General features: G+C 42.5%; 1 protein-coding gene across 6 annotated transcripts in view; it reads left to right on the top strand.

The window, feature by feature from the left end:
* The window catches only part of Cul2 (cullin 2), a 42,457-nt gene extending 35,951 nt beyond the window's left edge, over positions 1 to 6,506 (top strand). For all 6 annotated transcript variants that reach the window (XM_013124557.3, XM_021235992.2, XM_005085174.4 and 3 more), the window contains 4 exons: positions 2,052 to 2,254; positions 2,627 to 2,728; positions 3,796 to 3,912; positions 4,935 to 6,506. In XM_013124557.3, the coding sequence (XP_012980011.1) occupies positions 2,052 to 2,254; positions 2,627 to 2,728; positions 3,796 to 3,912; positions 4,935 to 5,066 (554 nt within the window). In that variant the 3' untranslated portion in view covers positions 5,067 to 6,506. The remainder of the gene's footprint in view (positions 1 to 2,051; positions 2,255 to 2,626; positions 2,729 to 3,795; positions 3,913 to 4,934) is intronic.
* The last annotated feature ends 8,136 nt before the right edge of the window (positions 6,507 to 14,642 follow it).

The raw sequence follows: 14,642 nt of genomic DNA, 5'->3' as shown, positions 1-14,642 counted from the left end.
TTCAGCCAGAGCAAAGGCACATACCCATTTTCTTAGGTCTTGGGAAGGGCTATAAGTCAGCTTTCCCTCAGTACAAGAAGCAAAGTGTGTGGCATCAGCTCATAGATGTGGAATGAGGAGAGACCCGGCATCCACAGGCCAGTCCACAACCAGCTGTAACCCCACTTCCATGGGTGCGACACTCTCTTCATGCCTCCACAGGGACAGGCTCAGTGTTGTGCAGGAAAAACATGCATAACATTAATCACATAAAATTAAAATCAGACAAGAATCAAAAGTGGTACAAGGAAATATATCTTGCTGCCATGACCTTTACTAGGAACCCCTTAGTATCAGTATAATTTGTCTTTTGCTTGATTGGTTTACATCTCAGAGTATGACTCACATTAATAATACTGCCCTGTTTATGTAAATTTATTAACTAATCAGGTGTTCTGATTTTTCCCTACTTGTGAAATATGTCTGATTTTTATATCTCATACCTATATATATGAAAATAAAATATAATAATGTAGTTTGTTCATATTTCTCTCTGTGCTCTATACCTTCCCACTGAACCTCTAATTCCCAACAAGTTTTTTTATTATATGTGAGTGTGCATGTTTGTGACTCGCTGCATTTAATTAGAAATGCAGGGATGGGATGGGGCCTTATGTGAGCACCTAATCCACTGGGAATGTTGATGAGTCCAGGGGTGTACAAGTCTGTAGCAGGTAGCCACTGCCAGTTCAGGGGGGCATGTCACATCCAGAAGAGAATGTGCAGAACACTCTTTCCCATCCACCAATTCTTCCTTTCCCTTTTGCTTCATTTTCCTTGAACCTTGGAGGGGGTACAGATGTCCACTTAGGGCTGATCACTGATAGTCCCTTATTCTCAAATAATTTTAATTGCGTACTTGTGTTTGAATTATGCATGTGTATACACATGAATGTGCTGGCCCTCTAGGTGCATGTATGGAGACTGGAATCAACATTGACTGACTTCTTCCCCTCTATTTTTTGAGAGATTACCCCTCACTGGACCTGTAGCTCACCAGATCAGTTAAAGCTACTCAACAAGTTTGCCTCTTGCCTTTTGTCATTGAGATTACAGACATGCCCTTGGGCCTATCTTTCTGTGGGTGCCAGGGATTTCAACTTGGGTCCTAGTACTTACGCAGCAAGCAAGTTACTCACTGGGGGGTTTATTGGGTTTTGTTGTTGTGTTTTGTTTTTTTAACTTTGAAAAATTGCCTGTAGTGGATGCTGACACCTTTAATTCCAGCATCTAGGAGGCAGAATTAGTTGAATCTCTGAATTTGAGGCCATCTTGGTCTGTATCTGTGTTTGTGGACTTGTGATGTACACCAGGGCGTGCCACATCTGGCATGAGGACATGAGAGGAATACCTTGGGAATTGGTTTTCTTCTTCTACAGCGTGGGCACTAAGGCCGAACTCACGACATCAGACTTAGAGAACACATAAGCAGTTAGTGGTAGGTCTTGGCGGTCTCTCTCTCTCTCTCTCTCTCTCTCTCTCTCTCTCTCTCTCTCTCTCTCTCTCTCTCTCTCTCTCTCTCTCTCTCTCTCTCGCTCTCTCTCTCTCTCGCTCTCTCGCTCTCTCGCTCTCTCGCTCTCTCGCTCGCTCTCTCGCTCTCTCGCTCTCTCGCTCTCTCGCTCTCTCGCTCTCTCGCTCTCTCGCTCTCTCGCTCTCGCTCTCTCTCTCTCTCTCTCGCTCTCGCTGTGTGTGTGTATGTGTGTGTTCTTCCACTCAATTTTGTCTGTCTCCCCTCCACTGTTGGTTCTGCTTTAGCTTTCCTGTTGCTATGTATGTTTCTGCTTTGACAACGTTGTAATAGGTCAGCTGTTACTATACACTGCATACTCAATACTCCAACATGGCAGTCCCATGTCCTGCAAACAAGAACTTTGGAATGCCCTCATAATAGCTTTAAGATGTCTTTGATTTCCTTTTTTGGGGAGAAACAGTCCAAAGTGTCAGTTATGATAGCTTTGAAATGAAAACAGTTTGGATGATCAGATACTGTCAATTTTTTGTTTTATTTGTAGGTGAAGTTAAAATGAACTATTTGGGAAAACCATATGTAGCTATGGTTACAACCTACCAAATGGCAGTTCTTCTTGCCTTTAACAACAGTGAAACTGTTAGCTATAAAGAACTTCAAGACAGCACTCAGATGAATGAAAAGGAGCTGACCAAAACAATCAAATCATTACTTGATGTGAAAATGATTAACCATGATTCAGAAAAGGTAACGTTCCCAAGAGACTTCAAGCTCTAGCAGATGGAGGTTCTTTTATGCGGTATGGGCCATTTTAAGGCTGTAGTATTATCCATGTGACTCTGTAAGTTAGCTTAGCAACTTTATCATGAGAAAAGTTCCCTGGCTTTTCCACAAGTGAACAAAATACTATTGGGGGCTCAAATGGATCCATCCAAGCCTTGGAAGCACAGCTTCCTCTCGAGTTGGCTCGCTTGCCAGCAGTGTGTTACTGTAGCATTTTTAGATAGAAGGTAGTATATGCAATGACTGGGTCTGCAAATAACTAGCTCCTAAATAGAAACTGATTAAAATTCTGGCAAATGTGAAATCAGAAAAAAAAATTTTTTGTTTTAAATATAGGAAGATATTGATGCAGAATCTTCATTTTCATTAAATATGAGCTTCAGCAGTAAGAGAACAAAATTTAAAATTACTACGTCAATGCAGAAGGACACACCACAAGTAAGTGCTTGTTTGAATGTCAGTTCTTTCTTTTTTTTGTTTGGTTTTATGAGACAGGGTTTCTCTGCATTGTTTTGGAGGCTGTCGGTCCAGCCCGGCCTCAAACTCAGAGATCCGCCTGCCTCTGCCTCCCGAGTGCTGGGATTAAAGGCGTGCGCCACCACCGCCCAGCGAATGTCAGTTCTTTTAGAAATAGTTAAGCAAAGGATTAAATGAGTCCATTTTATACTGAGATCAAGTATCCCTTTGCACTCTAAAATGAATAATAAAGTTTTTTTGGTTTATTCTTACATTTTTTGTCTTGTCAGTATGTTAATGTTTGAAAAATAGGCAGCTTATTCAAGGGAGCTTCAGTTATCTAATCATTAATTAGCACATATCAGTTACAAATAGTTTTGTTGTGAAATTTTTATCTGTGTGTACAGTGTATTTCTCTCTCATCCCCTCTCTCACTTTGCTGATACCATCTTCCCAATTGGCCCCTCTTTATTTTTAATGACTCCATAAGTGTAATTAGGATTACTTAAAGGAACTTGGGCAATTTACCAGTGTCTACACTACTGAGCAAACATTAACCGAATGAGGGCGAGTGGTTAGATGGGTGGGTGGGTGGGTGGATGAGTCAGGACTTGAAACATGCTATGTGAATGCTCTGACACTGAGCTATATCCCAACCCAGTATTGTAGCTTAAAACATTATAGTTGGGCTTGTGAGTGTAACTCAAAGGTAGAGTGCCTGCCTAGCATGTGAGCCCCTAAAAGAAACTAAAAGAAGGGAGGGCAGTAGGGCTAAGAAGTTTCTTTTCTCTACTTTCTCTTTAAAGATGCCTTTCTTGAAGTGATATAATTTCAAGTTTGAAACTCATTTTTGTAAAAGAAAAAAAATGAGAAAAATGCTTACCAAACTTGTACATGGCTACACAGCTTGCCCTACATGTTTTGTCTGGTGTGGTGTGTTGAACCAGTAGGAGCAAGGTTGAGACTCTTGGGCAAAGCAATGTGGTTGGCTTTTGAGTGTTTGAGTTCAGCAGTGATCATTGAGCTTCTCCATTTTCCATAAAAAACAGGAACTGGAACAGACTAGAAGTGCTGTAGATGAGGACCGGAAAATGTATCTCCAAGCTGCTATCGTCCGCATCATGAAAGCACGCAAAGTGCTTCGGCACAATGCCCTCATTCAAGAGGTAAAAGGGGAGATGCCCTCGGGATTCTGTAGTGCACCTTGTTAAAGTTTGGACTACTAGTACTGACCAAATGGCATAAAGAAATGTTGGTCTTCAAGAGTTCTCAGTTTCACTGGGAGAGCCAGCCTTATTCTTTTTTGAGCTTAGAGATCCTAAACTTGTCAGTTTGCCTGTCCCATCTGGAAAAAGGAAACACATCAACCAGTGTTTGAGTATTCATTTATTCCCTTTACACACAAATATCTGTGTGGGACAAAACACCCTAAGGCTACTCTGCAGTGGAGAGATCTTAGCTTAGATTGAAAGAAAAGTTTGTTGTATTAAGGAGAGCCAGGCGTTGGTTGCCCATGCCTTTAATCCCAGCACTCCAGAGGCAGAGGCAGGCGGATCTCTGTGAGTTCGAGGCTAGTCTGGTCTACAGAGAGATTCCAGGACAGCCTCCAAAATAATACAGAAAAACCCTGGAGGGAGGGAGGGAGGGAGGGAGGGAGGGAGGGAGGGAGGGAGGGAGGGAGGGAGGGAGGGAGGGAGGGAGGGAGGAGAGAGAGAGAGAGAATATGCATGAGAATAAAAGTAGAGTTATGAAATAGATGTGGAGGCATTGAGTTGTGTAGGTAGGTGATGACGTTGGTAATTTTGCTTATGCATACGTTTTACTATTTTGATGTATTTTATATTCTGCACTTTAATTCCTCTATAATGCAAGCATTAGGTTTTTCCTTTAGTTTGCATATAAACTTACTTTTCTTATCATGTAAAAACTGATAGCTGTGGTTAGTGGTCTCCCTGTGCACTACACTGTTCTATGTTAAAGTAAATGTTGCGTGGTGATGTGCTATTTGCTACATCAGGCCTGTCTGCTACAAAACCTTTTTTTAGGTCAATGTTTATATACTCCTTTCCTTTTGGGAGGTCTGTTGGAATCTCCAAAGTGATGCTCCTTTCCTTACAGCTAATGGGTTAAAAAATGTTTGCTTATGCTTATTAACTAGAGATAGTTTGACTCCCTGTCTCTCTCACAGGTAATAAGCCAGTCCAGAGCCAGGTTCAATCCCAGTATCAGCATGATTAAGAAGTGCATAGAAGTTCTGATAGACAAGCAGTACATTGAGCGCAGCCAAGCAACTGCAGATGAATACAGTTACGTCGCGTGACGCCCTCTGCTGGTGTTGGTGTGAGGTCATTGCCATCACCATTTGGTGTGCTCCTGTGGGAAAAAGCAGGCCTGTGCCTCCATACTTTGGTCATTTGGCAGCCCCTGCTTTTCTGCTGTTTACAACATCACCAGTGCCACGTCATGAGCGTCAAAGAAAATGCCTAGAGATATTTCAAGCTCATGTCATTATGACATTTCTTAAAACTTTATTAAAAGAATGAGTGAAGTATTGCTGAAATGTGGAATTTGGTTGGGTACCATGCTTTCTCCCCTTCACGTTTGCAGTTGATGTGTTTTTTTTTAATGTATCTTAAAGGACATAAAATAAAAACTTAAATATTGTAATATGACAGATAACCTAATAATTGTATCTACATTAAAATGACAAACATGATGTTGCTGCTTGTCAAATAAAAAAAAAATAAAGAAACAGAATGCCGTTTTCTATGTGGATGGAATATCAGGTTGGACAGAAAATACGACATTTGTAAATGTCTATGAGTTACTCAAGCAGCCAACAGCGTTTCGTCTTGGTGATAAAGCTTACTTGGGCTACTGTTTATTCAATTAAGACTTCCAGGTTATTGTTTTTGAATACATAAAGTTGCATCTGGTGTAAAAAAATTCTCTTGTGAATTTGAGCTAAATGGCATAAGCAAGTTTGCATATTGGGGATGAAATCCTGTCAGTTGCTTTTGGTGATGTGCTGTACCAAGAAACGGAGTGGTGGCTACTGTGCAGTGACTCCCAGCCTGGCAGAGGAGGGCGCTCGGCCTTGAGTCTTCATGATGCATCAGCCCTGGCATTGGCTGTTGTTGATTCCCAGCGTTGTAGGAAACTAATTCTAGTGACTTCCTTCTAGCTCTCCCTGCCCTCCACCAGCACTATTCCCCCTGTAAGTTGATAGCAGTGTCCCTCAACACCCCGACACATGACACCAGGCACCTTGTATGGGTACATGAAATCTGTTTATTGTAGATAACAGAGGCATTAAAGTACTCTGGTCTACCGTATTATCCTTCTGCCATCCCTATTTCACATTGCTTTTTAAACCAGAGTACTTAAAACATATATAATACAAATACTTTCATGTTTATACTCAATTTATATCTCTAACAGATAAGGCCTTAAACCCACAATGATAATATGCTGAAGAAATAAACAGTACTTAATTTACATTCTCATGTGGTTCATATTTAAATTTCTTTAATGATTGGTTGATTTGATTGCACCGTTTCTTGTATCTTAAATAGTTCAAAAAAATCTACTGGACTTGTAATTACTTGCGCTGTCTTTATTATTTTGTCTTCCTACCTTGTGAGGATAATGGCAACGCATATACTATTGTACATTCTTGGTCAAGAAACAAGGCCCTTGTTTTGATAACTTGTTGATAAGCTTTCCAAATTTACAAATATTAAATTAAGTTGGAACCTGATACTAATTGTTGAGAAATGTTATATTGAAAAGTTGGCAAAATACTGGTGATGAATTCAAGTTTTCTTCACATTTTCTCCTTATTTACTGACAATCAGAAGGAATAGAAAAGTTCAGGTAAGTCCTATGGAGGCTCCAGTGAGTAAGTGAAAATGTATTCGTTAAATCCTGTTTAGTACCCTTCTTCCAGGCCAGAGTTCCAGCTTGACCTTAGTGGCTCAGTAAGGTCACCTGTCAGGTTCACTGCCACACCGGTGCTTTGGAGCAGAGTAGATCAGCTACAAGAAGAGAGAGAAGGGGTCTTTTTAATGTTTTATCCCCCCACCACCACCAAAAGTAAGCAAATTCTCAAACATTTTTAAAAAGTCAGTTCTTACTCTTTAAGATGACTCAGCAGTAAGTTGGATTCCCAAGACCCATGTTTTTGTAGGGAGAAAACCAAGTCCCACAGTTGTCTTCCAACTGTCTCTCCCTCTCACACAGACACAAGCACACATGCATCAGTGCACTTCAAAGATTAAGTCATTAATAGTAATATAATGTCTTTTTACAACAGTTTACAGCTCATCAGTATTCTATTCTTTCCTTTGGAAATAACATTTTGAACACTGGGTGTAGACTTATAAGCTGAACCTCAATCAAGTATTATTTAAAGCCATAGACTACTTTCAATCTCTGTAGACTTAGTGATAAAATAAGTTCATCTGGATGTGTGATGAGAGCCTATAATCTCTGCACTTGAGAGGCAGGGGCAAGCAGATCTCTAAGTTTGAGGCCAGCCTGGTCTACAATAGCAAGTTCCAAGCCAGCCACAACTGTGTAGTTTCTGTCTCAAGAGGGGGGGGGAAAAAGCTCCATTTCATACTTGTGGAAAAATTTCTGACTTTTCACATGTTTTCTAGTTAAATCATATGTGATCTTTTATACTTAAGATGTTATATGTATCAGTGGTTCAGTAAAAGTTACCTGTGAGTTTAATATTTTGTAAATGTAAAACTGCAAAGTTTATTTTATAATGTCCTTAATATCCTTAAGCTATCTTAAAAATTTGAAGTATTTAATAGCAAAGATAATTTTTTGGCTCTTATTTTTTTGTTCCAAGGAAAATTGCTGGTTGAGCAACATCAGGATGAAAATGAACTTGAAAATTACTAGTGCTAAAAGCTTGTGAACTTAGGTTATGGCTAAGTCACAACTGACTGGAGAAATAAAGACCAAAGCCTTGATGAGGTAGTCAGTACCTAAAAACATTAGAGCTCAGCTACACTGACTGATGGGGAGGAATGCTGGTTTTCATATACAGTGCCTGGGTTCTCAATTTTCTCCTACCCAGTCTTGGGTCATTCCTTCCTTTGATCATCTGGCAGATTCTGCTTCATGCCAGTCTACCATACTGGCTCAATAAGCAACAGGCATGGTCTCTGTTCATTTGGGAGCTGTTTGGTAACAATTGTAAACCTCTAAATGTAGGTAAGTAATAGTGGAGAGCCCCAGGTATCACGAGGGGGGTTTCTAAAAGGAGGCTAGAAGGATTGAGATGGAAGGTGGGGGCATGCTCTGTACAAGTAACAGCAAAATCCGGTGAAGAACCATGAGAACTCAAGACCAACAGACCAGTGTGGCTGAATTCTGTACACTGAAGAAGTAGGGGAATGGGTTGGTTACATTTCAGCTAAAAAACTATTTTTATAGCTCCAGTGGTGTGAATAGTTTGGAGACAGGGCTTCACGATGTAGCTCAGGATGGCCTGGAACTTACGGAGACTTAAGTTTTTTTTTTTAAGGGGTGGGACACAAGCATGCACTTGTCTGAGTCTATACACCACATGCATGTAAGAGCATAAGGAGAGTCACATGATGTTAAGTCACATGGGATGGGCAATAAATGGTTATTCAGGGATAAGGTATTTGTTCTGCACCTACACCATTTCAATCTGCACCATCATTGAAGTTCTAATCAGTTGGTCAGTCTTTACAGAATGTTCAGTATAAATTGTGGGTGGCTTCTTTCTAGGAACTTAATGAATTACCTACAGTAGAGTGAGTGGGGAGTGTGAAAGTAAGTAGACCTGGGTGCTAAGGGACAAAATTGGTGACTTTCCCATAAATTAGTGTATTGGGTTGGGGGTTGGGTGACTGGGGAAGAGACAAGTAAAAATGATACATGGGATTGGGATGATGGGTGTACAGAGCTCCAGCGAAAAAGAATTTTAGATTATTATTTTATGTGAGTGTTTTGCCTGCATATATGTTTATGTACCCTGTGTGGTTGGTGCCCACAGAGGTCAAAAGTGAGGATCTGATGCCTGGAACTGGAGTTACAGGCAGTTGTGTGGGTGCTGGGAATCTAACCTAGGTCCCCTGCAAGAGCAACAAGTGCTCTTAACTGCTAAGCTATTTCTCTAACCCCAAGACAATTCTTTTTGCCCTGTTTGGTTCTCAAAAGATTGAACTATGCACTGTTTTAGGGAGATGTGGACAAATGCCTGCTGAGCCCAGGTACTGTACCAGCAGCAGGCCAAAGTAAGGATGCCTCCAAAACCCCATTTGGTGAACCAGTGAGTTTTATTGGAGTAAAGCTCCATCACTCTAGCCTACCCCAGGATGCCTTACAGAAGCTGGAGACCTGCACTGTACAAGTGGTAGGTAGCTCTGCTGGGCTCTGCTTCTCCGGGTGGTTCTGGTCTGAGCCTTTTCTAGCTCAGCTTGCCTCAGTTCATTGGAGTCTCAACATTGGGGGCTTATATGTGTTTGGGGGAAGGTGGGATTCTTCCTGTGGATCCAGTCGCTTAGGGACTTAGTAAAGCTACTGAGTTGTTTATTTCTTGAACTTAGCACACTTCCCTGAAGGGTGGAATGTTTTACCTTTCCCTTAGAGCAGTGGTTCTCTATCTTCCCCTCTCCCCAACAAATTTATTTCCTTGCTCTTGCATAACTCTAACTTTGCTACTGTTATGAATTGTAACGTAAATATCTGATGTGAAGGATATGCCACCCTCCAAAGAGGTCACCACCCACAGATGAAGAACTTTAGAGCTTCCAGTGTCTAAAATGAGTTTTTATAGGATGGAATGTTTTACCTCTTGATAGATCATCCTGCCTAAACATCTAGCTTTCCTGAAGGTTATTGTTCCTTTTAGGATATTATAACTCCCACTGTGGGTGGGGCACAGGACACCTGCTCAGCTAGCTAGTCAATATGCTAAGCCATCCAGAACACCTTCTGATTCTAAGAAAGTATACTTAGCTAGGCATCTTAATATCCCTTGGTCCACTCAAGGGGACATGTAAAAATAAGCATTATGTCTAGGTTTAATACATTGGTTATAATTTGTTCCTATAAGTATGTCAACCCAAAATTCATGTCCCATTAGAACCTTCGACTGTGGCCTCATTTGGAAACAGGTTTATAGATGTGATTGAGATTATACTAGATTAAGGCAGACCCTAATATAAGGACTGTTATCCTCATAAGAAAAGGGGAATTTGGACATATACCGAAGAGCGTCTGAAGACATTCTGGAGTAATGAAGGCACAAGCTGAGTAACTCCAGGAGTTTCCAACAACTACCAGAAGTTAAGAAGAAGATGAGGTCTTCCTCTGGAACCTTCCCTAATAGTATGGTCCACCTCACAACTTGAGTCTGACTTCTGCACTCCAGAATGATGAGATAATTTATTGTTTTGTTTGAGACAATGTTTCACAGTATAGCACTAACTAACTGGCTTGGAACTCACTATGTAGACTAGACTGGTCTCAAACTCAGATCCAACTGCCTCATGATTCCTGGGTACTAGTACTACACCACGTTAGGTTAATATCTGAGTTTTTAGATTTATTATTTTATGCATGAGAGTTTTGCCTACATGTGTGTATATGTACCATCTCCACGCCTAGTATCAACAGAGGCTAGAAAAGGGTGTAGGCCTCCTGGGATTGGAGTTTCTGTTGGTCATAGGTTATCATGTGGATGTTGGGTATAGAGCCAGGGTCCTTTATAAGAGCAGCAAATGCTCTTAACCGCTGAGCCAACTTTCCAGCCCCTAATTTCTGTTGCTTTAAGTCACTGAATTTGTTGATCTTGTTGGCTGGGCTGGACCACACATTAGAGGGACAGCAGACATACATACTCAGTGTAGAAACCTAGAGATGCAGCTGAAGAAGGCAGGCTAGCCTGCCTGTATTGTAACAAGAATTGCCATAGAAGCCTGCTTCACTCATTTCCAAACGAGAGAATCCAGTGCATGGACACAGGGAGGACATAGGCCTTTAGCCAATGTAGTTGCCAGACTGTTCCCAAGCCTTGTGTCTTGTGGGCCCCAAAAGAGCTGAATTGTCTTAAAGGTTGAACTTTCCAGGGCTGAGTCAGTAGAGTGCTTGCTATACAAGATAGAGAGAGCAAACAAGGAAACAACCTGACATCAACCTCTGGCCTCCATGTGCATAGACTTGAGGTCACGTGCACACCTGTGTACACACTCCATACCTCCTGACACAGTTAAGCCAGCCATTCCTACACTGAAAAGGCTTAGCAACCTAACTAGCAGCATCTGGCTCTGCAAACCTGTGCAGGATCCTGAATCACCATGTCCTTAGTTGTCTCTTCAGTTAGCTCTCACTTAGTTTCTGTCCTGGCTTTCTAGTGTCCCCAGTTGTGCTCCCTGTTTTGATCATATATACCTACCTTCTCGCAGCTAGTGTGCTAGGGTCTCCATGAATCGGTCTCAGTCCAAAGTACCTCTGTGCTTCCTCACTTCATCCACTGTGCGGGGACACTAGGCTGGGATCTACTCCCTCAGTTCCTGGCAAGCTACCCAGATACCTTCTGAGTGTGGACCCTAGTGCACAGCCCATGATGTGAACTAGATAGGGGCACACAGGGGCTATCCCTTCTCCCCAGGCCACCTGTTCTCCACATTCCATTACCATCAGTTGTGGGTTTTTAGAAAGGCCCTGGTGTCCCTGATGCCTGGACACTTAGCCAAGTAACTTCCTTACTGGCACTGAATTTACTCTAACCTCTGACCCTGGGTCCTGAGCTGGCTGCAGCTCTTGCTAGAGGTGGATTACAGGTATACTGATGGTTTTCTGTTCTTGACCCTGCCAGTTGTCCCCAGACATCTTTGGTGCCTTGCTTTCTTGGTGCTTCATGCTCAAGACCATTGGGTCACTTTGGTTCTCTGGATCTGCAGAGAACACTTGTGATTCCTGTTGCCTTGCATCTGTAAACTGTGTTCCTCTTTAACAGTGGCTCCTCCATCACTTTTTGCAGCAGGGATCAAACTCCTGGGAAGTACCTGTTGCCCATGAGCTTCCTTAAGAAGCACATGACTGCCTCTAAGACTAGAATCCAGAAATCAATGGCCAAGGCTGTGCCAAGATGGCTTATGACTTAATGGTATAGTATAGGTTCCAGTTCCAGCAAAGTTTGTCTTGGAGTCCTGTGGGGACACCAGACCTAGTCCCTCTTCCTTTCCTCTACCCCAGTCCCTTTCTCCCATCTCTCTTCTGGGTCAGTATACGGCCCAAGCTGGCCTGCTACTCACATACCACACACTGGCCTCAGACTTTCAATGCTCTTGCCTCAGCTTCTAAATTGTTGATGCTACAATCAGCCTGGTACAGGATTTTCTAGCATGTGTAGGTAAAATACACAAATCAGTTTGGCATCCAACCTATTTAAGTCTTTCTCTCTGAATCCACTTAAAAGAGCTTCCAGAATTCACCTAGGAGTTAATATGTGAAAGTCAACAGATGTTGTCCCCCTTTTTCTAGAAGGATGAAGACTGAGGACGTGTACTTCCTCATTTCAGGCTCCCATTGTCCAGGCAGCTGGGAGCCTGTTACCTAGAATGAAGGCCTCTGTGCCTCGGAACACAAGGTCAGAAAAATGTAGGACCAATTCCTCACAATCATCACCTTTACAAGAGTCTACAATTTCTCTGTTCATGTTGATTGCCTTGAGTTTGAAGCTAGCCTGGGCAACAGTGTGAGAACCAGAGAGAGAGAGAGAGAGAGAGAGAGAGAGATCTTGTCCCTTTCCCCTTCTTGGGGGTTCATGTATGTCTTAGGGTCCTTCTTGTTTCCTAGTTTCCCTGGAGTTGTAGATTGTAGGCTGGTTATCCTTTGCTCTGGAGGAGGGGGTAAGGAGGTAAGAGAAAGAGAAGGGGAGAAGGGGGAGGGGAGACTAGAACATGAAGGAAGGAAGGTCAAGTTGGGAGAAGAACAGACAAGGAGAGCAAGGAAAGTGATACCTTAATAGAAGGAGCCAGTGTTGGCTCAAAGAGAAATGTGGCACTAGGGAAATTCCCAGGAATCCACAAGGATGACCCCAACTAAGAATCTAAGCAATAGGGGAGAGGCTACCTTAAATGCCCTTCCCCTATAATAAAATTGATGATGACCTTAAATCCCATCATAGAGTCTTCATCTAGTAACTGATGGAAGCAGAAGCTGAGATTCACAGCTAAACAACTGAGCCGAACTCCTGGAATCCAGTTGTAGAGAGGGAGGAGTGATGAGCAAAGGGGTCAAGGCCATGCTGGGGAAACCCACAAAAACAACTGACCTGAGCAAGTGGGAGCTCACAGACTCTAGACTGATAGCTGGGGAACCTGTGTAGGACCAAACCAGGCCCCCTGAACATGGGTGTCAGTTGGGGGGCTTGGACAGTCTATGGGGCCTCTGGCAGTGGAACCAGGATTTATCCCTAGTGCACAAGTGGACTTTGGGAGCCCATTCCCTATGGAGGAATACTCTCTCAGCCTAGACACAGCAGGGAGGGCCTAGGTTCTCCCCCAAATGATATGGCAGACTTTGATCATCCCCCATGGGAGGCCTCATCCTCCCTGGAGAGTGGATGGGAGGCTGGAGGGAGGGTATGGGAGGATGGGAGGGAGAGGGAACTGGGATTGGTATGTAAAATAAGATTGTTTTTAATTTAAATAAAAATTAACCTTAAAAATTTAGAGCTGGAGGGACTGTTCTTACAGATAACCCATGCTGGGTGTTTCACAACTGTCTAAAACTCCAGCTCCAGGAAATCTAATGCCTCTTCTGGATTCTGAGGGCATCTGCAACTTCACCTGCATAGACCTAGACACACATATAGTTAAAAATAAATCTTTAAAAAAATCAATCAATTAATGAAGCAAATTTATTTTTTCTTTCACAAGTCCTTTGAGGGTATAGATCAGTAGGGGAGCAAGGCCTGGGTTCCAGCCCCTGTTCAGAAAACAACAATGAAAGTTAGAAAAAGTGCCCCTTGTGTCTAGAGCATCATAGTTTTTAGCTGTTGTACAAACTGGTTTCCTGAAAGTACTCCTACAACTGAAGGAGGGCTGTCATTTCTTCAAGGCAAGCCATGCTTCTGCCACGCTCAGTTAGGTCCAGCCTGGACCTCTGGTTTAGAACTGCGTGTATAACATTCAGTTTGATGGAGATTACTAGACACTCTGTCATTGACAGGCCAGAGAGTGCCTGGGAACAGGAGGGACAGCAAAGGCTGGGGTTCAGGGAGCAACTGGATTTGGAAGCTAAACTACCTCCACCTAAGTCCCCAATCCTATTACCACCTCACCCCACCCCCACCAGGCTAGAGATCCTTGTCTCCCTCTGATGGAGGCAAGCAGAGTAATTCATCTACTTAAACAGGCGATTTTACTAGAGAAATGAACTAGAATGATAGTATTTGTATCATTTTGTTATGGTAATCAATGCAAAATCAGGCTGCAAGAGCAGATGCTACAGAGCCTGGATTGTTCAAAGGAGCTGTAATTCTGCATCCAGCCCATGGTACAACAGAGGTAATTGCAATGTATTGAACGATTTATTTCTACTTAGTAGCCGGTAAAAATTGGCCTTGAGAAAAATGACTTAGTATTTCTCAGTGAACAGAAGAAGCTGTAGCACTGTGAATAGTCTATGTCATTTCCCTAGCTCTGTGCCTAGTATCAAGCAATGTTTGCCTTTGGTAGGCTCATGTGCCACGGGAAACAGTAAGAAATACTGCTGTAGCTTGGTGTGTGGTACACATGTGAATCAGGCACTTGGGAGGCTAAGGCAGGATTGATTTCAAGGACAATTAAGATTTGCCTTTGAGTCCATTTCTTTCTCCTCCTTTTATTCATCTCTCTCC

The sequence above is a fragment of the Mesocricetus auratus genome, unplaced genomic scaffold (genome assembly GCF_017639785.1).
Source record: "Mesocricetus auratus isolate SY011 unplaced genomic scaffold, BCM_Maur_2.0 Super-Scaffold_100013, whole genome shotgun sequence".
Lineage (NCBI taxonomy): Eukaryota > Metazoa > Chordata > Mammalia > Rodentia > Cricetidae > Mesocricetus > Mesocricetus auratus.
Note: the sequence above shows the minus strand (reverse complement) of the source record. Positions and strands in the feature narration are given on the sequence as shown.